The sequence below is a fragment of the Chelonoidis abingdonii genome, chromosome 3, assembly GCF_003597395.2.
Source record: "Chelonoidis abingdonii isolate Lonesome George chromosome 3, CheloAbing_2.0, whole genome shotgun sequence".
Taxonomy (NCBI): Eukaryota; Metazoa; Chordata; order Testudines; family Testudinidae; genus Chelonoidis; species Chelonoidis abingdonii.
The window spans coordinates 174,081,560-174,106,932 of record NC_133771.1 but is presented as its reverse complement, the minus strand read 5'-3'; the positions used below and the strand labels follow the sequence as shown (position 1 = coordinate 174,106,932).

General features: G+C 42.8%; 2 protein-coding genes across 2 annotated transcripts in view; one reads left to right on the top strand and one right to left on the bottom strand.

Annotated features, from left to right (window-relative positions):
• Positions 1-25,373, top strand: part of LOC116839302 (FLVCR choline and heme transporter 1) — a 92,903-nt gene that overhangs the window by 15,617 nt on the left and 51,913 nt on the right. The gene's annotated exons all lie outside the window — the stretch shown is intronic.
• SPATA45 (spermatogenesis associated 45) lies at positions 17,409-20,301 on the bottom strand. Its single transcript, XM_032805160.2, is given in 3 exon segments — positions 17,409-17,825; positions 17,828-17,877; positions 19,968-20,301. Coding segments are annotated over 3 exon segments (321 nt in total). The 5' UTR covers positions 20,209-20,301; the 3' UTR covers positions 17,409-17,795.

Genomic DNA, 25,373 nt, shown 5'->3' with positions numbered 1-25,373 from the left:
ACCACTCACAACAGCGCTGCAACTGGTGCAAGTGTGGACACACTGCAGTGCTGGTCGCTGTCAGTGTGGACACACTGCAGCGCTGGCCGTACACAGCTGTACGACCACAGCTGTAACGGCCAGCGCTGCAAAACTGTAAGTGTAGACAAAGCCTGAGGGTTGTTTTTGACTTACCGCAGCAGAGAACTGGAGAACTGGAACAGGCTAACAAAGAGTGTATTTTGCTTTATAAAAATATTGTGTGCGCATTTGTGTGTGGGAGAGATAGAGATGTTGACTTTACAGGCAATTGTAGGCAAAGGGTGAGACTGTATTTTTCTTTGTTTTTTAAAAAAAGCAAAATGTAAAACACGGAAATATCAAGAGATCAAATATTCATTGTTAAACATTATTGATCACCTGCATATTTGGGAGAGTGTGCAAAGGAGCAGCCCTGGAGACATCTGTTTCCCCTAAGAATGGGCAAAGCATGGGGGTGGCATTGTAGATGCCCTTATGCTGCCTCACCAAAGTGCCTCAGCCCCACCTTGTCCGCACACTCAAGTTGCACCATTCTGATTATACTGCTATAGTCAAAGTAGTGCAGCCCCACAAGGGTGGATGTATTTGTGTGGGTATGAAGGAGCTTTATACCACTATAGCTGTTCTCATACATGAAGGGGAGTAAGTGCTACTGATATAAGGCACTTTTATATCAGTGTAACTATGTCCACAGTAGGGGTTGTCCTGGCATAATGGTATCACTAACTAATCACACTCCTAACTCACATAGTTATACCAGGCCTTTGAGAGACCATCTCTAATGGTGAATGGGTATTTCAGTCTTCCCAATCTGTTCAGTCCTTGGTGTTTCTGCTAAGAATGACAACTCAGTGCTGATTGTGATGTGTGTTCCCTGAGCGAGGACACCTCTCTGCTAGAAACTTGGTTGTAACCGCTAACTTATTGCCCACAGGTCATCAAACAGCGACTGGATGATGTTACTGTCACTGCTGAGCTAGATGTTTTAATCCCATTGACGTGTTTTCCCCCTCCTAAAGGTATCCAGAGTCTGTCATGGCATGTTTTGGGATTCATCCAATTCAGGGCAGTGCAGATGGACATCGCAGTGTTACTGTTCAGGTGACTTGCCTAGCTTTCCCATGCCTTTATTTTGCTAAATCAAATGAATTTCTTCATGTGGGTATTATTTGTAACTCCACTTATGTAGCTCTTCAAGTCTCTGGGGCAGAAATCTGCCACGGTAGCAGCTGTGTCTACAGCTGTCACATGGGTGAATATGGACACTTCTGTTCTGTGCCCAACTTTAATAAAGATAATGTAATTATCACCAATTTATTGGGGGGGAAAAACTGGCTAGTGTGTATGTCTAGTGCTGCTCTCTGTTGGATCTGCTCATCCGTGCCTCATAGGCCCTACTTAGTTAACAGCTGGAGGGCACTCTCCTTTAAGTAGTAAGGATCTGTCCTTTCAGAGCAGGAAGGTCGGAGTTCCTTCCCTGTGAAGTTGGGAGTGCCCTTGCTGTGCAACATAGTGACAGCTATGATGTTGCGGCTGGCCAAAAAGTTATTAAATTTTTTTGTTTTTTGCTTTTTTTGGAGATGAAGCAACAAGTAAGAATATGAGCAAATATGGTGAGATCTTGGATATGTTAGGTGCAGGACTTAAATAGCTTTTATCATCTGCTTCAAGGAGATTTCATAAAAGTGTGCTTGCTTGATTTTATCCTGTTTTCCTACCTTGGTGCATAACTTAGTACGGCTAAGAATCCATGACTTCCAGAGACCTCCGTGACATTTTCCACTTCAGCCCCGGGGAAGTGGGACTGGAGCTGTCAGTCAGAAGAGGCCTCACAGCTCCCAGCTGTTGCTGGTGGCAGGCCCTCCTACAGCTTCAAGGTACCAGGCAACGGGGAGAACCCCGGAGCCCCAGCAGCCGTAGGTGCTGGACCCTCCTTCGTCCCCATTTTGTCAGTTATTTTTAGTAAAAGTAAGGGACAGGTCATGGGCAATAAACAAAAATCCACGGAAGCCCATGACCTGCCTGTGACTTTTACTAAAAAATAACTATGACTAAAGCTTAGCCTTACGCATAAGCTATCACTACAGCACTTGTCAGTAGACATGAAGGCAGTTCCTTCCATGGCCTCCAGAGGGTGCTGTGTGATCATGATGGTCATAGTTCCCCTGTGCAGTGCCTTAGCCATGTATCAGAGGGGTAGCCGTGTTAGTCTGGATCTGTAAAAGCAGCAGAGAATCCTGTGGCACCTTATAGACTCCAAAACGTCTGTTAGTCTATAAGGTGCCACAGGATTCTCTGCTGCTTTTACAGTCTTAGCCATATCTGTCACAAAGGTGCTGTAGTGCGCAGTGTGTCCACACGGGAAGTTACTGTGGAGCATCCAGGTTGGATTTGATTTAAATCAATTTGATTTAAATCACTAGTCAGGAATACTCGGTTTTATCATGGTTTTCTACATAAAAGTGCATTCTTGTTGGTTGTTATAACCTTAATATATATTCTTCACAACTCAGAGATAGATTTAGGTTTCATTTTTAGAAGGTACACACTATACATTTTTAAGCAGTGATTTATTTTGAAAACTTTTCGGATTAGTTTTACAGCTATATCAGAAAATGAATAACAAGGAGTCCGGCTGCACCTTAAAGACTAACAGATTTATTTGGGCTTAAGCTTTCATGGGTAAAAAGCCTCACTTCTAAATCACATCTGAAGAAGTGGATTTTTTTACCCACGAAAGCTTATGCCCAAATAGATCTGTTAGTCTTCAAGGTGCCACTGGACTCCTTGTTGTTTTCATGGATACAGACTAACACGGCTACCTCCTGATTCAGAAAATGAATTATTGTTTGGTTCTTTCATTTACCAAAGGTAATGGAATCAGATATTTATGAAGTCATTGGGAGGTGAACTGTCTCCAGTTCAACAGGTTAATCATTAATATTTGGAGGATTTTCTTGCCATGTTCTATTAGGAGGAGACCATCACCAGACAGACATTTAAATTGTTTTAGTTAACTAAAACAACAATGTTAAGTATTCTGGATTTTTTTTCTTCAACAGCAAACATAATATTTTAACAAAACAAGCATATGTCCCTCGCTTCTCACATTTATCTCCAGACTTCTCCTTGTCCAGATCTCTTCCATCCCCAACAATCTTCTATTCATTGAACTTTTTGAAACTTTGCACTTTTAGAGAGAGGTAAGGGATTGATTCTGTGTACACAAATTTGCAGAGGGACAATAGGGTTGAGGTCTGTTATTTCTCACCTTTATATATTTATTTTAAAATATTTTTGCTGTTAACAAGCATGTTACCTCAGGAGACGCAAATCTCCAGTTTGAGAACTGCAAAACTAAGCATCTCTGATGGTATCTTTTAGACTGAGCACTGAGTCCCATTCGGTAGATAGAAAGATTAACCTAAATAATCTATACAGAAGCCTGTGGAACCTCATAAGATTGGGTCCCTAATCCATGAACTATTGGAACTCATTTCAAAACTTTTCTTAAACATTACATGAATATATTGTCTCATACTATAGAATTAGAATTTATAATCTCTATTCATGATGAGAGATCTTTGAGCTATAATGTATCTTAATTAAAACTATCTTTAGATACGCTTTTTGAAGAAAAAAAACTTTTATCAAAAAATCTGATTTTTCTCCACCCTGGTAAATTCACACCAGAGCTTACACGCACTAAGTTCCATGTAGACAAGCTCTATGTGATGGCAATGATGCCTTTTTATTTATATAGCTGCTTTGGCACTTTGCAAACTGTGGCATTGACTAATCTCTTCTGGCCCAGGGGATCCAAATTGCAGCAGGAGAGGTTACATACTGGAGCATTCATCCTCAGGGGAGGACCCATGCTATTCCCACTGCTGTCTCTTTTGAGGATTCCATCAGTGGAGGGCAGCTTTACACTTCTCCCAGGACCCCACAGGAGCCCTGCCATCTGAGGCTGCCTTGAAGATATGCTGAATCAACACATCTTCTGGCCATTATGGCCAAGCCCCATCCCAAGCCTGTACTTTCCACAGTAGTGTGGCTGTGTGGCTGACTCTGGGCAGCCCAGCAGAATGACTGGGCTTTCTTTTCATTTTTAATTGTAGTCGTATTTAAAGAATGAGTACTTAAAACATTCAGTAGCTGTTAGACAATACAGTATATAATTTTAATACCAGCCTTATACTGCTGTCCTCACCATGGTATACTAATGCCTGTTTTTGCAATTTCATTAACATGCCAGGACCTCTTTTTACCCCACTGTTATTTTAACAAAGCATGTGAGCTGTAGCTGTTTTATTACAGGACTTGGAACCTGCCCTTCCGTTCTTTGAGAAGTACAAAGATAAGCTGGTGGCTATCGGAGAAGTAGAGTGCTTTGTTTGATTTCATTAGTATTGGGGTTTTCTTGAGTCAGCCATTGCTCTGGTAGGCCTGTGCAATATATTGCAATCTGTGGTTTATTGGGGTTAAGTTTCTTTTTATAGACAAATCATATTTGCTGAGATTAAAAAAAACAACAACCCCCAAAACACCCAACTCCTCTCTTGGTGTGAGACTAGAATCAGGCCCCGATGATCATTTTAAGAATAACTATTAGAGACGGGCCACATAGATATGTTAGAATCCTGCAGCTAGGACAGTAGTAGAGAAACCAGATGAGCTGCTACAGATTTTTTTCTAGCAAAGGATTTTTATGTTATCTTATATATAATATAGCTTATTCTGGATCAATGTACTACTGTACCCCCGGGTACAATACCTTATATAGAGATTGTAGTGCCTTCTAATCTTGTCTGTTATAGTGGCTTGTCTCAGTCAATCATAGTAGCCTACAGCACGGGTTCTTAAACTGGGGGTTGGGACCCCTCAGGGGATCGCAAGGTTATTACACGGGGGGTTGTGAGCTGTCAGCCCCCACCCCAGACCCTGCTTTGCATCTAGCATTTATAATAATGTTAAATATATTTAAAAGTGTTTTTAATTTATAAGGGTGGAGGGGTCACATTCAGAGGCTTGCTATGTGAGAGGGGTCACCAGTACAAAAGTTTGAGAATCACTGGCCTACAGCATTTGAAGTTTAATGGACTGAAAGCATTAATCCTCCATGCATTTTGAAGTTTACTTAAGATTTCACAAACTGTATCATCCCCTAACTCATTCTCATTGCAGATCGGTCTAGACTTCACTCCATGGTTTGTGTCCACATCCCAGCAACGTGAGGAGCAGCAAAAGGTCTTTGCGTTACAGCTGGATATAGCTAAACAACTAGACCTGCCAGTGTGAGTCAGACCCCCTCCAAGTCTTCCTCATATATCAAATCTTAACTGAGCTCAGCACCTGTTTCCTAAGTCATAGCTCCTGGAGTGCAGGAGGGGTGGTAAAGCATATCAATAATGTTTTGACTAAAAATAATCCAAATATTCAATGGTTTAAGTTTTAAAAGGAAAAATAACAATAATAAAAAGTGACTTACATCTGGGAAGCCAGTATCAGGAGATTAGGGTCGATAATCCTCTCTAACTGAGTCATCATTAAAATTGTGGGAGATTTGCTGCCATTTCTTCTGAAAGAATTGTTGTTGAAAGGGGGTATATTTTCCATCTGTACACATTTCATCTTTTGGATAAAAACTGAGCTATGCTCCCCAAATAAAACTTAATGGGGGTTAGACTTGTATTATTTCAAGGCGTCATTTTATGTCCCACTTCTGTCCAAATGAAGTCAGAGGATGACATTCTGGTCCCTTGAAGTGAATGGCAAAACTCCACCACAATTCATTAAGGCCACGATTTCAACCAGAGAGAGATTTCCCACAGACTTCAGTGAGAACAGGTTTAGGCATATGCACCCGCGACAGCAGAAAGAGACCCTCTTATCTAAACTCCTTGTTGTTCAAATTTAGGTTTCCTCCCTTTATGTATGTCATTTACATCGGAAAACTCACCCCCTTAATCAGAGCTTTTATTGGAATAACTTCTGTGGCTCAGATTCTGATCTCTGTTATGCAGGTATAACTCCAGGAGTTACACTGGCATAAATGAAATCAGCATTTCTCCCAAAACTCTCTATTCCACTAGAGAGGTCGTTTTCCACTGTACTTGGTAAGTGAACATTTAGGGGGGAAATAAGAGTATTTATAAAAATAAACTGAGATTTTGTATTTAATTTGTTGCTATCGAGTTAAGCATCAGGAAACGGGAAGACAAAGACCGTAATACTTTATTCTCTTCTCCCTATATGTGTAACTCTCCCAACTATCAGCACGTATTCAGCATGCCAACTTGACCCCCTTGCAGCTGACTTAGCAGATAAAAGGGGGCATTGCTGGAGAAAGGAGTGGGGAGAGTTGTTCATAGATTCATAGACTTGCCTCGATGCCATGCTTATCCTAGACTACTGGTTTTTGCCCCTTATAGCTTTTCAGCTTAGGGATAATGGCCTGGACAGAGCAGCACCAGGAGAGGGGCAGTGCAAAAGAGAACTTTAAACCACCTGTACCCCTCACCTCATTTTGCCCCAAAACGTTAGGAACTTTAAAATGTGGGGGTGGAGAATAAAATCTCTTAGTTTGTAATTCTTTTTGTTTCAGTGAAAGTAACTTTGGCATGGCAGGGTGCTGTGTGTGTTTTCTCCCAGTGATTTCCAGAACAAATGTGTTCCGTTTACCAGTGAAAAAGACGTTGTTTTTTTTTCCTAATTGCCAGCCCTCAGATTCAACCCCTGACTTGAAAACCAAGCTGGGTTCTTTTCTTCATTGCATCATCTCCAGTAATAAAAGTTGTGCAGGTCACATGATGCCCTCAGTGACTGTGCAGTGTCAGTCTTCATTCAGTTTATGTTGGTGAAACTCGTTGGTACTAAGTAAACAATTCTGATGATTATGATGCAGTAGGAGGAAAGGAATCCAGCTCGCTCTCCCTTTGCTGTGTTGGCACTGCATGGCAAACAAGAGTAACACCTTACTTTTGTCACTAAATTCAGCAGATCTGACTCTAAATACACACAAGGAGCAGACCTGGTGAGGAAGAAGGTGCCATTTTTCTGTAGTTGCTTTTTCAGAATAGAACCATATCTCTTCCCTTTGCCAGCAATGCCAGCTGTAACCCTTGTTTTCCTGAACAGTAATGTTTTCTCCTTAATAGAGATATCTTATTTTCTAAAAAGAAATCACTTTATATTAAAAAAAAAAAAATCACCAGTGTTTCTCTGCTTCTCTAAAGTATGTGTTTTGTAATGAACAGAAACGTTCATTCTCGTTCGGCTGGGAGACAAACTATTGCTTTTCTTAAGGAGCAAGGTAAGTCTCACTATCCATTCTGATCAAACCCTTAGAACCAGTACTGATTATTGTTGCAAGAAGAAATCCTTAACTGCTCTCTGGGCCTCTTTCTGCTCTTACACAAATTATACACTGGTGTACAGTAACTTAATTGATTTACTTTCTATAACTGGGAAGAAAATTGAGTCCTTTACCTCAGTTTATCTGTTTGTAAAATGGAGCTAATAATGTTTATGTCATAGAACTCCATTCATTAAAGTCTAGAAACTGAATGGAAGATGCTCTAGAGCTAGGGGCGGCTGCAGGCCCCAGCAAGCCAAGCGCATGCTTGGGGCGGCATGCCGCAGGGGGCACTCTGCCAGTTGCCAGGAGGGCGGCAGGCAGGGCTCCGGTGGACCTCCCGCAGGCATGCCTGCGGAGGGTCCGCTGGTCCCGCAGCTTTGGTGGAGCCGCGGGACCAGTGGACCCTCCACAGGCATGCCTGCGGGAGGTCCACCGGAGCCGCGGGACTGGCGACCGGCAGAGCGCCCCCCGTAGCATGCCGCCGTGCTTGGGGCGGTGAAATGGCTGCTCTAGATAGGGGCGGCTCTAGACAAGTTTATGTATTATGCTCAAGGAGTGACAGTTTCTGCAGAGTGGAAAACCTCTGATGAAACATAGAATTGTTTCTTTTTTTTATTGTAACTTTTTTAAGGAGTGAGTGAAGCAAAGCAACCTCTGTCTCAGCATCAACTTCCACCACACTCTTTTGAACAGAAGCAAGAAGAGTATGGTTTCCGGATAGCTTTATTTCTCTTTATGATTTGTTTCCAGCAGATCTGTAGATTGCAAATTGGCCTATTTTGTGAAGAAAGATACAATTAAAATATGTTTAAATATTTACTTATCTACATCTCTGTGCATATTACAAACACAGTTAGTGATAGCAGGACAGAAAGCCTGCGGAGGTAGGTAATCAGCTGTGGAGCCTTTCACCACTAATTACAGGTTCCAGTCTGGCCCTGGCAGATGCCAACTGAAAATTGTTACCATTGACAGCTCCCTGGTGCTGATATGAAGTGAATTTGGTGTTCTTGGTCCAGTGCCCCGTGGATACATGGGAATCAGAGTCCGCACCTTTGTTGGCAGGCCAGCAGAGAGGTCACAGGTGGAATTAATTATGTTCTCACTCCTCAGGGAGGGATCCTACAAAGCCAAGGTTGATGCACATTTTGCCTGCGGATAAATAAAGGACTTCAGGACTGAGAGCTGGCACTAAATTCTCTTACAATTAAAATAGTTAAAAAAAAGTGTGATGCAAATCTTTACCGTGGTGCTGTTAAACTCTTACAGCCTGGTTTTAGTGTCTTTAAGTTTTTTGAGTTTCTTCTATGTGGTGCAGGTATTCGGAACGCACTGCTTCATAACTTTGCTGGCAGGCCCTCTATTGCCCTAGAAGGAGTACAAGCTGGCTTTTGTTTTTCTTTTCCTCCAGCTGTCACAAGGAATGATCAGGTAAATCCCTGGAAAGTTCACAGAATCTGCTTCAGCATAGTTTTAATTGGACTGCATGAGAACTGACGTTCTGTATTGGCTCAGATTTTGGGAGGGTAGGGTGAGGCAGAGGGCAAGAATGACCATAAGGGACATGCATACGATGATCTGAATTCTCATGCCCATCAAGGTCTCTTTATGCCACTCTGGCAGTAAATTGCCTTGTACATTATACCCACTTTAGGGCACATTTAGTCCTCCAGAGCAATGTAGATGGGCCTTAGTGTAAAAGAGAATCAGGCCCAACGTATGTAATAGGCCCATGTGATACTCATACTTCCTAAGAGAGACTTTCTATTATATATGTCACAGCAGAATTAAAGCCAAATGAAGAATGTCAGGTCTGTGCTCCAGGAAGTTTACAGTCTAAATCACACATAGCTCAGCAAGGGATGGGAAGTAACATATGTGGCCTTTTAGTTCTTGTCGGGGTTATTTTAAATGAGGATTAATTAACTTTAATATATTTCCGTGTGGCGCAATGATGGGGCTACAGCTAGAGTAGAACACTTAGCTGGGAAATGATGGTTGGGACATGATGATGGAGCTAGAGCTGGTGTTCAGGGTTAATGGCATTAATAATCTTTACATATTGATGTTTTAAATCCCTGACATTTGGGTTTGGTTAACTAACTGCTGTGAGTTTGGAAGAGGGGTTAGAATAAGGAGGAGAGTGATGTGGTGTGGTGCACGGATGGGATCAGGGGTGGAGGGTGGCAAGAGAAAATGTGCACTGCTGATTCTGCAAGAAGGACACAGACGATTCCCTTTTTGCTTACATGGATGTAAATCAGGAGTGAGTCCCCTGAAACCAGTGAAGGTCCATGAGTGTGCAGCCAGTGTAAGGGAGAGCAAAATCTGGCCCACAGGCAGAATCACAGTGAGCTAAATTGGTAGTGGTATTATCTGTGTTGCAGTAATGCTCCTAAGCACCAGTTAGAGGCTTTGCTGTGCTAGGCTTAATGCCGACAGACCCTGATCGTCAGTGGGCGGGATTGAACCTGGGGCCTCTGGGGCTTAGTGCATGAGCCTCTGCCTCATGAGCTAAAAGCCAACTGGCTGTAGAGCAGACTCATTTTCTCTCTCTTTCTAAGTGGTCTCAGTGCCACTAGATGGGACAGAACACCACACCCAGAAGGTGTGTGGGTTACATAAGCGCTGTACAAATACATAGTGGGAGACAGTCCCTGCTGCCAGGAGTTTTACAATCAAAGGCCATGTCTGTAGCACTCGTTACTAAGATCAGTTGAACTCTATCAGTGTTGCCTGTCCCAGCAGTTGTTTTTAACATAATCATATGAACCTGCTCAGTATCTGATGGCCCGTCTACACTAGGGCATGCAGTGTTGCTAACACCAGTGGAACTGAATAGTGTTAACATCGGTGAGAGATTTTCAGAGAATTACTCTGGCGTAGATATGGCCTAAGACTTGGGTCTTAGGCATTGTGAGGTTGAGTGTTGCAGTGCCTAACTCTTAGGTGCCTAGGAAATCACAGGAACGACACTGTGATTCACAGAGTCGAGTTAGTCGCCTAGACTCCCTGTACACTGACTGGGGAGAGACAGGTGCCTTAGACTGGGATCCACAAAAGCCAGCACACAAGGTGGGGAGCTGCCTAAGCTAGCCAATGGGGATGCCTAGGGTGTGTCCTAAGACCTGCTCCTCTTGCAGGGATAGGCGCATCCCTGCGGCTGGACTTAGGCACCTATCTCTGCTAGCCATCCACAACTGGGACCCTCTCTCCTGGAGTCAGGTGACTTAGGTCCTGTGAGAGGGTGTAACAAACACACTGGAGGTGAAGAGGTTAATGGGAGCCTATGGATGCAGTCAGCCTTACCCCGCTACACCTGCAATAGGTGTCAAGCCTGGAAGGAGGAATTAAAAGGCCTGAACATGGCTCAGTTGGGGGCTGGCTAGGAAGGAGAGCAGATTGGCAGGAGAAGGCTGGCCTGCTGAAGCCTCTGAGCCTGGGACTAACTGGGGAAAAGGGACTAGCTGAAGGAGAAGGTGACTGAGGCCCTGCAGTGGGCTTAAGCTACAAATCCAGCTCCAAGAAGGAGAACTGGGGGGACTCCTGTCATAAGGAAGGAGATGGGAAGGACTGTTTAGCAGCAGCTGGACTGTATTTCACAGGCTGGGAGCAACTTTGAGGAAGCTCCTTAGTAGCTAGCTGGGAAGAAGCTGTGGGGAGCCACAAATTCATGGCAGTGTTCCCAGATCTATGGAAGGTGTTGACAAGTAAGGAAAGGTAGGGGCAACCCATGGTAGTGGTGAGGGATTGAATGACAAGCCCTTAACCACCAAACAGGGTCCCTGGGCTGGAAACCAGAGGAGAGGCTGGATTCCCCTACCTCTCCCCCAGACCTGGCATAGAGGCCACAAGACTTTGTGCTTTCCTGTTTTGAGGGACTGTTGGTTTACTCTAGAAGGAGTGGGAGTCTATGTGACTCAGCTGGAGGGCTGAGTCGCAAGAAGAAGCAGACTACTGCAGAGCCAGACTGGTTGTCAGCCAGGGCCATTGAAGCATGAGAGCCTTATACACCATACCCTGCCACCGGGGTGCCAGCTGGTGACTTAGGTGCTTACAGCACTTAAGTCATTTCTTGTGAGAATGTATTAGGTGCCTGCCTTGATCCATGCAAAGCCTGGGGCATCCCCAGGCTCACCTTATAACTTTTAGCCCAGTGGTAAAAGCACCCACTTGGATTGTGGCAGACCTGGGTTCAATTCCCTCCTCCGTTAGAGGGGAGAAAGGTGAGGCAAACTCTGTTCAAATCCTCTCACGTGAGTGCTCTAACCCCTGCACTGTGGGATAGTCTGATGTGCACCTCCCCCAACGTCCCTGAGTTTAGGTGCCCACAGGGTGTGGTGGGAGTTTTGTGGAGCATAAAACTGAGACGGGGGTGCCTACATCAGGGAATTAGGTGCCTATGTACTTTTGTGGCTCTGGTAGGTGATCAATCAGATTGATCATGGCTGTGAGCATGATCGATCACCTACCAGTGTTAACTGACTGAGTCACACCAGTGCATCTCAGCCGGATGATTGGGCCCAAGCATCTAAGGAATCACAAGACTGATCACTTTTTGATTCCTACACTAAATGACCAATTCTTGTGCTGAGAGACTGGGCCCTCCTGCATTCAAGCTACCATCTGCCCCATTGTTGTGTCTCTGATCTTCTGGTGGAGTGAATCCCTTTACCTTCCACACGAGCGCTGAGAGTGGCTCAGATACCAGGGCAGTGAGCATGCTATAACTACCTAGATAAAGAGAGAGAAAACCACAACCCACTCCATCTACCTAAAATCATTAGTTTAATGGTTATGAGAACAGGAGTCCACAGGATGTTCTTGATGTGGATCTCCTACACTACCAGCCCAGCACCCGGCTGGCTGTTGTACTGTCTTTCTCAACCACAGTACCGTGTCATTCGATGAGTGGATGTACTTAATAGACTGTTCAAGACAGCTTGCATTTAGAAAAGATTAACAGACGTTTGAGGGGGGGTGAATATTCACAATCCCTGTAGTATGGTAGAGGCTGTGATGGCCCAGGACACTGCTTAACCTTTGTGTTTGCAGCTCACTGGAGGTATAGGATTATCCCCAGTGGCTCAAACAGCCTATTGAATGCAGCTTGAGGTCTTCAAACCACAATTAGAAGACTTCAATAACTCAGACATAGGTTAGGGGTTAGTTATAGAAGTGGATGGGTAGGATTCTGTGGCCTGCTTTGTGCAGGAGGTCAGACTAGATGATCATAATGGTCCCTTCTGACCTTAAAGTCTATGAGTCTGAGACTTGTTACCCATGAATTGATTGTGTGTGTAAAATGTATAGTGTGCTCCTTTCTATATTGATTAGTGTGATGGGAATGGACTCTTACCTGTGTTTTATTTCTTGTTTTATTCTCCTGTCTACAAGCGAACAAAGTTAATAAGACAGATTCCACTAGAGAACATTTGCTTGGAGACCGACTCACCCTCTCTTGGCCCAAAGAAAGAGGTACAGTAAGTAAAGTATGTAGCTTACCAGTTTAAATCCTAAACCCTTCCAACCTGCGTTTCAGAAATAAAGTGACTGACTCTTAGGGTTCATGGACTATAATGCATTAGGGGCTCATGCTCTCTAATGCCCTGATTACTAGCCATATGCAAGATGCAAAGAGAGGTCCCACCTTCTCTTATTTAAACAAGAAAAAAAGCCAAAAGAAGTTGTCAAGAGAGAATAATAATTCTTGATGCACATACTATAGGATTAATTTTTGTTATCTCACTGGGTTTACATTGCTGTCGCTCTATTGACACACACTAACAAATACACAGTTTAACCTAGAGCTCAAACACCACGCCCAGGCACCTCTGAGATCAAAGGGGCACTGTCATGTGAAATCAGATCATTAAAATAAATGTTTCCTTCTTTCTGTTGTTACCACCACCAGAGATAATTAACACTACAAATTTTAGAAATCAAATGTGTCATCATTAATGCTCTCTGTGTACATTTGGCACTACATTTAGCTTGGAAAATAGACTAGTCAGTTTCTCATTTTGCCATCTTATGCTAATGCATGAGAGCCAGTGTTCAGGGCACCAAACTCCACAGGAATGTTTACATCCAAACTAAACCTCCATTTTAGTTGGAATTTTTTAAATTTTTTTTAAATCAATGTGAAAATGTCTCTTTTTAATAGATTAGAGCTGCAAGGTGCTGAACAATGCTTGAACCTTTTGTGTGTCATCAATCCTTGTTGTCTTCAGTGGCACTTGAGATGTTAGGTACTGAGGGGGGCTTCTTACCAGAAGCATATGACTCCAGGATCTGCACTGGCTGTCTGTTGGTCTCCGGGTGGAGTTTAAGGTGTTGGTTATGACCTATAAAGCCATTAATGGCCTGGAACAGGCGTACATGAAGGACTAGCTCTCTCCCTGTGCCATACTCAACAGCTGTGGTCAGCAGGGGCGTTCGAGATGGATCTCCCCTCATTATAAAAGAAAGAGCATCTATCTGAGAGCTCCAGGACTCTGGAACTAGCTCCCCTAAATAGTCCAAGGTAGGTGACGTTCTGGCCCTGCTTCAAAAGACATCTATTTGAAACAGTTTTTGGAGAGGGTTGAGGTTTTGCTTCCTGCAACAATGAAAGGGTGGAAAGGAGTTTCTGAGCTCTGGCTGTCTGAGTTCCAGTGCAATGATTTCTTACTGCTGCTGGGATTTTATTGTCGCTTCATTGATGTCAGACTGCCTCAGGCCTTGGTTAGGTATCTTGTTTATGACTTTAAATAAATAACTCCCTTGGATTTTAGTTAGGCACTTGACATCCTGCAGGGTCTAGGCTGATATATATAGAGAACTTCAAAGAATGCAGATTTCTTCCTGCTGATAACCTCCACAGAGAAGTTTCAGGAACTTCAAACTGTTGCTGAATATTTATTCTTTCTCAGCAATAAAGGAAGTAGCATTTCTTGAGCTTCATCCAGCTGTTGTCTTTAAAATGTAATGAAATTCCCATAGAACTATGCTCATGTCAGATCCAAAACTGCACATATCAGGCTGAGTCTTCCATCTAACTTATCTAACATGCTAACACCATAGAGCCTAGTTGTGGTTTAAGATTTGTAAATGCCAGTGGTAACTTTTTATTTTTTCTGAAGTAATTAATGGAAGGGAGGGACTCAGTCCTATGGGCCCTGGGTAAGCCAGGCTGATCTCACTTGATTTCTTGTATAGTGTAACCTTGTTGGCAATTCTCTTTTAGGAGAGAAATGAACCAGAGCAGATCAGGATTTCTTGTCAGTACATTGCTGCAGTGAAAGGACTATCAGTAGAAACAGTCTGTGAAGTAACAACACATAATGCCCTGAAGCTGTTCCCCAAAGTTCACCAGCGGTTGAAAGAATGAACACTTGCCAAACAACAATAAAAAGAGAGCATCTGAAACACAGCTCTGCTCTGTAGTTTGTGGTTTGGGGCTTTATTTTATATTACTTTTTTTTACAGTGTACGTAGTATGAAATATGTATATGTATGATATCATCACAGGGGTATATGTGGAATTTTTGTATTACCAAAATGACATCTTAAAGAATAAAAGCCCAATAAAGTTTTACCTATTGTATTCATACAGGCAGGCTGTTTTACAGTTGATGAGGTGAAAATCAGTTACGATTAATAATTTAAGAGCAGACTGATGGAAAATAAGATAGCAACAAGACTGCAACTTCCCATGCCTTTTACGTAGATCAAAAAGTCCAGCAATACTTATTTTCACTGGTATTTAAAGAGGAATCTTCTGAACCTGGATTCGCATCTTATAATGCTGCACTTTTCTCTACTACTCGAGCCAAACTTTTGCATCATATTGGCATATTGAGACCACAGCATTCTCCTAGCTGGTGCTTTCCAGAGCCACAGAGGGTTGCTTTCAGAAATCTTTGTTTGCCAATTAGTATTGATAAGAAAATGCAATGGGCCTAATTTCTGACCTCCCATCAGTTTTGTACCAGGCCATGTCTACCCAGCAGCTGTACCACTGGAGCGTAGATGCTTCCCCTGAGCTGCGGGTGGACCACTGTGTCAATCGGAGGACAGCAGTATTTTTACAACACATGCCTTTTGGAGGCAGTGCAGTCCAGTGGATCTGGCAGTGGACTGGGAGGAGGGCTGAGTGCCATTCCCAGCTCTGCCACTGACCAACTGGGTGACCTAGAGCAAGTCACTTCATGTTTCTGTATCTCCATTTCCCAATTTGTAAAATGGGATGATGATACTTATCTATGGATGACATGTGCTACATATGAACTAAGTAGTTTTAAAGATAACTGGCTGACAACTCCCCCTCCCCCCCAGTGATTACCTCACTCTACACCTTGTGGATCAGACAATTGTCTGGAAACCCCAACACTTGCCCACTCCCCCCCGGTTCAATGTCTTATGCTCCAAACACCCCTCCACAAGAGGTGGGCAGTGATCAGTGACCAGATGAGTAGTGTGGAGGCTGGGCAATCAACGTCCTGATCAGGGAAGGAGTGGGAGGAAGAGGGAGGATTACATCCATCAGCAATCTGTTCCCCCCCTCCCCCGCCTTTAGTCCAGGATATTGTACAATTTCTCTGGCTCTTCACTACGCTTTTGTCACTTTTTTAAAATAAGCATGGCAGAAAACTGATTTTTAGCTAATATGAAATTTCAGGGGGTTTGTTTTAAAGCTATTCTGCTGTCCAAATTTGTTGTCAAATTTTAAAGCGATAGAGGGACCTAGCTGTCCAATGCATTTGTGCTGCTTAGATTTTTCTTGTGCTATATGAGAACATCCTGTGCACTGAAAACTGTAATGGGAAGTTAAATGTGGACTAACATGCTTTGGAAATTAATTTTAAAATTTTAACCTCTAGGTACTGAAATGTACAGCTTGAAATGCACATAAAATAAACTGGAAATCGAATCTGCACAGCACACACACAAGTTATAATTTTAATTCAGTTTAGAAATAAACAGTAGGTTTCATGGTCAAAATTTTACTGTCTTAGACACAGTTCCAGTGAATCAACTTTTGTTCATTTCTGAGTCTTGTCCTGAGGTTCAAGTTTCATGAAGAGAGAGAAAAGGACATTATGTTGTTTTTAAAATGTACTTTAGAGTGTTAGTAATGAGTTTAATTGGGAACTGAGCTACTGTTGAAACAGCTTCTAGCAGCATTAGATATCCAAACTCATTTTAAAAGCAGCCCTGTAATATCGGGTTTCTCCTTATTTTGTGAAATGTCCTGAGCTCAAACAAGAAGGAAGCTTTTAAGTGGTGCTTCATCCAAAAATGGCATTATCTGCAAGATAAAAGTAAAGTTTGAGAATAGTTATGAAAACCAATTCCTCTTTTAGTAATATATATTTATATTACAGGAGGAGGAGCAGTAGCAGTAGCTGAATGTATAAGGTTGCCATTTCAGTTGCTTTATAACTCTGGCAAACTTGAACTGTGGAGTTAAAATTTCGGTGTTTGGTCTTTGAGATTCAGTTGTTGTTTGGGATTTTTTAAGATTGCGCAAAAACAGTTCAGCAAAAAATAGGTTGTTTGAAAAAAAATTAACATTTAAAAACATCTCTAGTACTTGTGGTCTGGAACAGGAACCTGACATTTAGCTGAGGGCTAGTTCTGAGGTTAGAGGTCCCTTTTGCTGTCCCAATGAAAATCCATTGGAATGTGGCCAACTTATAAGCATTAGGGGAAAAGAGGCTGCTTGAACATGTACGCTGGAACTTGTTCAGCTCTTGTCCCTTCAAACCCTGACTGTTTCAAATGCACTTCACATGCACCTAACTCCAACTAAGCCTCCTCTCTTGTTCTGAAACAGAGCCTCGCCCACAACTGAAGCTCCATATGGGACACAGACAAAAGGAGCAGGAGGACCCATGTGTTCCCCCATCAAAATCCACTTTGTCCTTGGAGAAAGTGCCCTAAACTAAGAACTGGGAGACCATGAGTTCTTGTCTTACATTGTCTGTAGTTGACTAGTGTTAATAAGAACTGCCTGACTAATGAGCAAATGAAAGCAGAATATGTAGTATTAGATAACTTTAATATAAGTGGTGTTATCATTCCACCTATTGTTCCTGATCTGGCAATAGCTGCTGGGAATGATTCAGTAAAGGGTGTTACCAGAACTAAAGTAGACATGAGGAATGACTAAAAGAATGTGCCATTGTCTTGTGTTCCACAGATCTTCACTACATCATTTATCTGCATGTACTCCAACTGCCATTCATTGTTAGCTGTGGCTGTACCGAATGGCAGAAAGATTACTTGGAGCAGGTTGCCAGAGCTGTCACTGTGATATGCAGAGAGGTGCAGGCGTACCTTGAGGGATCGCTCATGCATCATTTCAGTGCTGAGTTGTGTAGGTTGTATTAGCAGAAGTGCACAAAATGTCTGCTTGCCATGGAGATTGTCAGCAGTCTGGTGGCATGGATGACAGCAGTGTCTCTGGGGCTTAGTGAGGGGTAAGCAAAGGCAATGGCTCAGAAGGAATCCTTAGGGAAGGGTGAACCGATAGTAACATATTGCAAGTCTGGAGTCATCTGTGTGGTGTAGACTTAATATTTGGGTATAGACCAAGTGTAGGAAACTCCTGTTTGCTAAACCAGACTTAACTTGAGTTTTGCCTTAACGAACAGGTGTTAGACACTGTTGTATATGCTCTGTTGTATAGTGCTGTTCCCAAAGCATTCTTGAGCACCTGTAAGGGTAGAGTGTGTGATCCTGGTGTGTTGGGACATTGCTTGACGACAGAGGTAAGATTGGGGGTGGGGGTGGTGTGTACCAGACCTCATTATTTCCTAGTTTTCAGAGATTTAAGTGTAGGTGCTCTTGATCATTCTAGAAGGGACGAGGTACTGTCAGTCAATCTCAACTCTGTGTTAATGAAATGTATGGGCAGTGAATAATCAGTAGGCTTTGTTCTCCTCCACCCCAGAAAAGGAAAATATTACTTGTGGTGTGATCATTTATGGAACAGCACCCATTTCATCCCAAAGAATCGTAAATAGTAACATAAAAGTTACTGTCCATAGTGTAGCAGTGAACTAAAATCAGTTCACCAGCCACTGAAATACCTCCACCTTGGGGGTGGCATGAGGAGAGAATACCCACAATATCACCACTGCACGCTGGGGTGTTGTGAAGCTTAGCTCACTCATATTTGTAAAACACTTTGAGTTCTTGGAAGGTCTTACAGAAGAGCAAAGTATGATACCGTTTACACACACAGGGCCTGATTCCATAGGTGCTGGATCTAGGAGTGCGGTGGGGGTAGGTGGGGTGTGTGTGCTGCAGCACCCCCTGGCTTGAAGTGGCTTCCATTGTATACAGGGTTTATAGTCTGGTCCAATGGCTCTCAGCACCTCCACTATACAAATTGTTCCAGCACCCATGTCAGATTCTGGTCTGTCTGTCTGACACCCATGCAAGCTGAGGCAGAATTTAGCCCAAAGATAGTAAGTAGCTTTGCTTTTTCAAAAACACAACTTGAATTTAAACTTCGTATACAAATCTTCTACCTGTGGCTTAGGGTGACCAGAAAGCAAGTGTGAAAAATCAGGATGGAGGTGGAGGCTGTATAAGACAAAGCCCTGAATATTTGGCTGTTCCCATAAAATCAGGACATCTAGTCACCCTACTATGGCCTTTAAAAAAAATAAAATAAAAAAGCGAATGAAGTGCTGTGGAAATCAGGGGCTTATGATATCCTATAAATAAAATTATGTAATAAAGTTTCTCATTGGATAACAGCCTCCTGCTCTGAAATAAATTTCTTGGGTCTGATTCTAATTTCATGCTGCTGTAAATAAGAAGTAACTCCATTTCAGTAAGTGTAATTAGACAGGTTGAACCTCTCTAGTCCAGCACCCTTGGGACCTGGCTGGTACCATACCACGGGAGGTCAATGCAGAGTGCCAGCGGGTCTCCATAGGCATGGGAAGTAGGGGTGCAGGGGATACTGCAGCACCCCCAGACTTTGCTCCCAGAGTAGCCCCCCACCTGGGGGCTCCAATGCTGGCCCCAGGTCCAAGCCGCTGGCCCCTCACCCGGGGTCCCAGCTGCTAGCCCAGGTCCTCCCACTCCCTCCCAGAGCTTGAACGCCGCAAATCAGCTATTTGCATCACTCTGGAAGTGCTGGGAGGGAAGAGGAGGGGTTTGTAGGTGTGGAGGGAAGGGGCAGAACGGGGAGCTTGGTGCTGGTGGAGGATCCGCACCCACTAATTTTTCCCTGTGGGTACTCCAGTTCTGGAGCACCCATGGAGTCGGTGCCTATGCAGGACCAAGAATGTTGCTGGACCAGAGAGTGCTGGATTAGAGAGGTTCAACCCGTATCAGTGTAAAACTGGTGCAAGGTCAGAATCAAGGCCCTTGTCTTATCTTGCCTTGGCATAATTAGATAAATGCTCCTGCTTTTTCCGTCAGTGTTTAGGAAGTGGCTGAAGACATTTATCCTGTAACCTCATATTCCATTGGTCACAGTGGGTCAAATTAATCTCTGGTCTAAGTTCACTGAGGTCAATGGAGCTACACCAGGGATAAATTTGGCCCCAGGTGTTTCTTCTCTGTAATTCATATAACTTACTTCTTTCTGGAAAGTGCCTCCTCTCCTTGTGGTGAAGAGGAGTGAGTGCTGTCCAGGAGCTCCTGCCAGTGTCGAGCTCAGGCTCTTTTTCTCTGTAGGTCTCTAGTGAACTTCGATTACTTTGAGGGAAGTGTCTCCTCTGAGGTCTGAGCCAGGTTGAGTCACTTTTTCCTTCCACCATACACAAGGATTCCCTTGTCATGTTCAGTTCAATCAGGCGCTTTTTCTCTGCATCACCCATTGTATCTAGGTGGGTGTCTTTCTTATAAGCAGAATTCCTAATAAAAAAGCAAACAAATCCTCACATAAACAGAGTATTTGGCTCTGTTCGCTTGCCATGCAAGTGAAACTTAAGATGTGTCCACAGTGACAAACAGCCTGATTCTGACTTTGCTGGTGTAAATCAGGAGTAACTCTGAAGTCAGTGGAGTAACAATGGTGAAAAGCCAATCAGAGCAGAATCACGTCTCGTATTTTCTTGAGCTCTAAAGATTTTGTCCTTGTGTTAAAGTAGGGGACTCCCCAAACTTCAGTGAGAACCACACAGAAATCCAAGGGCGGAATTTGGCTAAATCAGATTAAAATATGTGAGTAAAATGTTCATGAGTTTAAGTGATTTAGGAGCCTATGGCTTGGCCTATGCTTACAAGTTTTTATGGCATAGCTATGTCTGTTATTAGTGTGGTAAAAAATCATACCCTGGCAGACATAGCTATGCCACCAAAAGCCCTATTGCAGATGCAGTTATACCAGTAAAAATGTCCATTTACCAGTATAGCTTATATTATTCAGGAAACTGGTATAAGCTGTATTGGCAAAAGCACGCTTTTGGCTATATAAGCTACGTCTCCACTAGAAGCATCTGCCGTTATAGATTGCAAGTGAAGACAAGACCTAAGGCCTTCTGTCAGTATATGCTGCATCTACACTAGGAGGCTATGCTGGCATAGCTATACTGACATAGGCTCTGTAGTGTAGATATTGCCTATGAGTGCTTTGCTGATGAAGGTATACTAGTATGGTATACCCTCAAAGCACTCCCAGTGTGGACGCAGCTTATACTGGCAAAAGTGTCTTTGATTTGAAAATGGGGCTTAGACTCCTAAGTTACTTAGGCACATTTGAAACATTTACCCTGTATCTTTTTTTTACAGATAAAAATAGAAATAAACTATTCAACTACATATTTTCTTATCCTAGGAATGAACAACAACAACAAAAAATACAAGATGCCTGATTCTAATCTAATTTACGCTGGAGTAATTTAAGAAGATCTTCACTGAAGTCAGTGGAGTTAGACTGGTGTAAAACCAGAGTGAGTTTAGAATCAAGCCTTAGAAGTCTAATAACATATTAATTAATAATACTTTAAAATCTTCAGATGGAGTCTCATAAATCCAAAAAGGTCAATTGAAACTGCAGGGAAAACTTAGGCAGAATATAGTTCCTAGAGTTGGAAAAACTGTTAGTGTTGAATCATTTATTTAGTTAATTTTGCCTCTTCTGAATTGTTGGTGAGCAGCTTAATCATTGAATAAATTTGAGAAAATCTTAACATTAAAAAATTGTTGGCTTGTAGCTTATTTACACGCAATTTGTATTTTATATTCAAAAAATATTTAAGGATTGATTGGACACATAGGTCACATGGTATTTTTTTCCTGCTCCATGATTGGATGACTATAATCTTTAAAGATTTCTGATGCATACCTGTTTTCTAGGAATTCATAATTCCCTTCCTCTGGATATTTTCCAGTATTCACTAAGAAGGCATGGAGTCAGTAAACATCCATGCCAGAACTAGTTTGTTAGAGTATTTTGGAAAAGCAAATGTAGCCAGAGGGTTAACTTTTTTTAATGCAGTATATATTCATAGAACTATTCTAGCTGTAATAATTACTTACATTTAAATAGTGCCAAAAAACCAAGGCTCAAATCCTTGATCTTGTCAAAACTGCCAGTGCATAAAATGTGAGAACTTAAAGGACATTTGTTGCAAAGAACATAGTTTCTTGTCTAAAACAGAATGTTACTATTAGACCCATCTAAAAAGCTCATAGGTAGCTTACAGAATATTATTTGATTAAAATGCCTTCTGTGATTTCTCCGAAAAGCTTATCTAAAATTCCTAACATTACTCAAGCTTGGTTTAAAAAAAAACAAAACACCCTAACTTTCCCTAAGCATCTCGGGGTAGGGTTTGTTTTTTAAATCTGTGTTTGTATAGTGCCTATTCCACTGGGATCCTGGTCAAGGACAATACAAATAAATAATAATGGGACTGGAAGTGTGCTGGGAGCGAGGCTGAGCCCTGAGTTGGGGGCGGGGCTTACCTGATTAGGGGTCCTATATAAGTAGCCAGGCACTCAGGCAGCGGCACAGACAGCTGCAGCGGCACAGGAGCCAGCACACAGAGCTGCTAACAGGGGAGTTTCAGTGGGAGTTTCCAGAGGAGACTAAAGCAGAGAAACCAACAAGCCAGAGAAGGGAAGGAGCAGGGGGTCTGCCAGCAGCCCAGTGCTGGTTGGGGGCCTGTGGTGCGGTGTGTGGCTTGGACTGCCAGGCACAGAGTTGGAAGGCTATGACTGATAACAGAGGCAGCAGGTAGAGACACACTGAGGATGACTGGATGCAGTGGCTGTGGCATGTACATGGTCCTGGAGGGGGCACCTGAAAGGAGTTTTGTCTGCATGAAGTGCCGCTTGATAGAGCTGCTGGAAGAAAAGATAAGAGGACTGGAGATGCAGGTGGAAACTCTGGCTGGAGACTTGTACCCCCATGAATGAAATTGTGGTGTGTAAATGTAGTGTCTCCTTCTATAATGATTAGGTGATGGAATTTTTTGGACGCTTACCTGGTTTTATGTCTTGTTTTATTCTCCTGTCTAACGAACAATAGTTAATAAAGACACCTGGCCCTTGGGAGACACGACCAACTCTCTTTGCCCAAAGAAAAGTCGTAGTATGTAGGCTTATTCTCATGTTTAATATCCTAAACCCTTCCAACCTGCGTTTCAGAAAAAGTGACGGACTCTTAGGGTTCAGGACTATAATCATTAGGGGCTCATGCTCTCTAATGCCTCTGATGTACTAGCCATAGCAAGGATCAAAGAGAGGTCCACCACCTTCTCTTATAAACAAGAAAAAAAGCCAAAAGAAGTTGTCAAGAGGAGAAAATAATTCTTGAGCACCTCTCGGTTTTTCTCCTGTTTACATTGCTGTCGCTCTATGACACACACTACAAATACCACAATTAACCTAGAGCTCAAACACCACGCCCAGGCCCTCCTGAGAAAAGGGGCACTGTCATGTAAATCAAGATCATTAAAATTTATCCTTCGATCTGTTGTTTAACAAACCACCAAGAGAGAATTAACACTACAAATTTAGAAATCAAATGGCATCATTAATGCCTCTGTCGTACATTGGCACTACATTAGCTTGGAGAAATAGCTGTCAGTTTCTCATTTTGCCATTATGCTAAGCATGAGAGCCGGGTGCGGCACCAAACTCCACAGAATGGTTACATCCAAACTAAACCTCCAATTTTAGTTTGGAATTTTAAATTTTTTAAATCATGTGATGTATCTGTTTAATAGATGAGCGCAAGGCTGACAATGCCTGAACCTTTTGTGTGTATCCAATCTATGTATGTCTTCAGGGCACTGAGATTAAGGTACTGAGGGTGCTTCTTACCAGAAGAATTATGACTCCAAGGATCTGCACTGGCTTCTGTTGGTCTCCGGGTGGAGTTTTTAGGTGTGTTATACTATAAAGCCATAATGGCCGGAACTAGGCGTACATAAGGACTAAGCTCTCTCCTGTGCCAATACCAACAGCTGTGGTCAGCAGGGGCGTTCGAGAGGATCTCCCCTCATTATAAAAAGAAAGAGCACTATTCTGAAGAGCTCAGAATCTGGAACTAGATCCCTAATATCCAAGGTAGGTGACGTTCTGGCCCTGCTTCAAAAGACCCATCTATTGTGAAACAGTTTTTGGAGAGGTGAGGTTGCTTCCTGCAACAATGAAAGGGTGGAAGGAGTTTCTGGAGCTCTAGGCTGTCTGAAGTTCCAGTGCAATGATTCTACTGCTCTGGATTTATTGGTCGCAGCGGGGTCGCTGCCGCCTTGGTAATCTTTTGAGAACTTTAAATAAATAACTCCCTTGGATTAGTTAGTCGAGCATCCTGCAGTCTAGGCTGATATATATAGAGAATTCATAAGAATGCAGATTTCTTCCTGCTGTAAACCTACAGAGAAGTTTCAGGAACTTCAAACTTTGCTGATATTATCTTCTCAGCAATAACAGGATAGTAGCATTCTTTGAGCTCATCCAGCTGGTCTTTAAAATGTAATGAAATTCCCAAGCCTCTAGCTCAGCAGGATCCAAAACTGCAATCATATCGGCTGAATGTCTCCATCTAACTTATCTAACAGCTAACACCAAGAGGCCTAAGTGTGGGTAAGTTGTAAATGCCAGGGTAACTTTTTATTCTCTAAGTAATTAATGGAATGGGAGGGACTCAGTCCTATGGCCCTGGTAGCCAGGCTGATGCTCACTTGATTTCTGTATAGTGTAACCTTGTTGAATTCTTTTAGGAAGAAGACCAGAGCAGATCAGAGATTTCTGTGCAGTACAGGCTGCGTGAAACGGGACTATCAGTAGAACAGTCAGTGAAGGTACAACACATAATGCCAGTGAAGCTGTTCCAAAGTCACCAGCGGTTGAAATCAAAGAACACTTGCCAAAACAACATAAAAGAGAGCATCTGAACACAGCTCTGCTCGGGAGTTGTGGTTTGGGGCTTTATTTATATACTATTTTTTACAGTGACGAGTATGAAAAGTATATGTTGATATCATCACAGGGTAGTGGAATTTTGTATTACCAAAAATGGACATTTAAAGAATAAGCCCAAAAGCGTTTTATCCTATTGTTATTTCATAAGAGGGCTGTTTTACGTGGGTGAATAATCAGTGACGATCTAATAATTGAGCAGACCTGATGAAAATAAGATAGCCAACAAGACTGCAACTTCCCATGCCTTTTACGTAGAAAAAAGTCTCAGCAATATCATTTTCCTGTTTAGAGGAAATCTTCTTGAAACGGAATCGCATCTTTATTAATGCGCACTTTCTCTACTACTCGAGGCCAACTTTTGCATCTATTGGCATTAGTTGAAGACACATTCTCCTGGCTTCACGCCACAGAGTTGCTTTCAGAATATCTTTGTTGCCAATTGTAGTGTTTGATAAGAAATATGCAATTGGGCCCTAATTCTGAGACCTCCCATCAGTTTTGTACAGGCCATGTCTACCCAGCAGCTGTAACCACGAGAGGTCAGATGCTTCCCATGAGTGCGCGAGTGTGACCTGTGTCAACGGAGACAGCATGTTTTTTACAACAC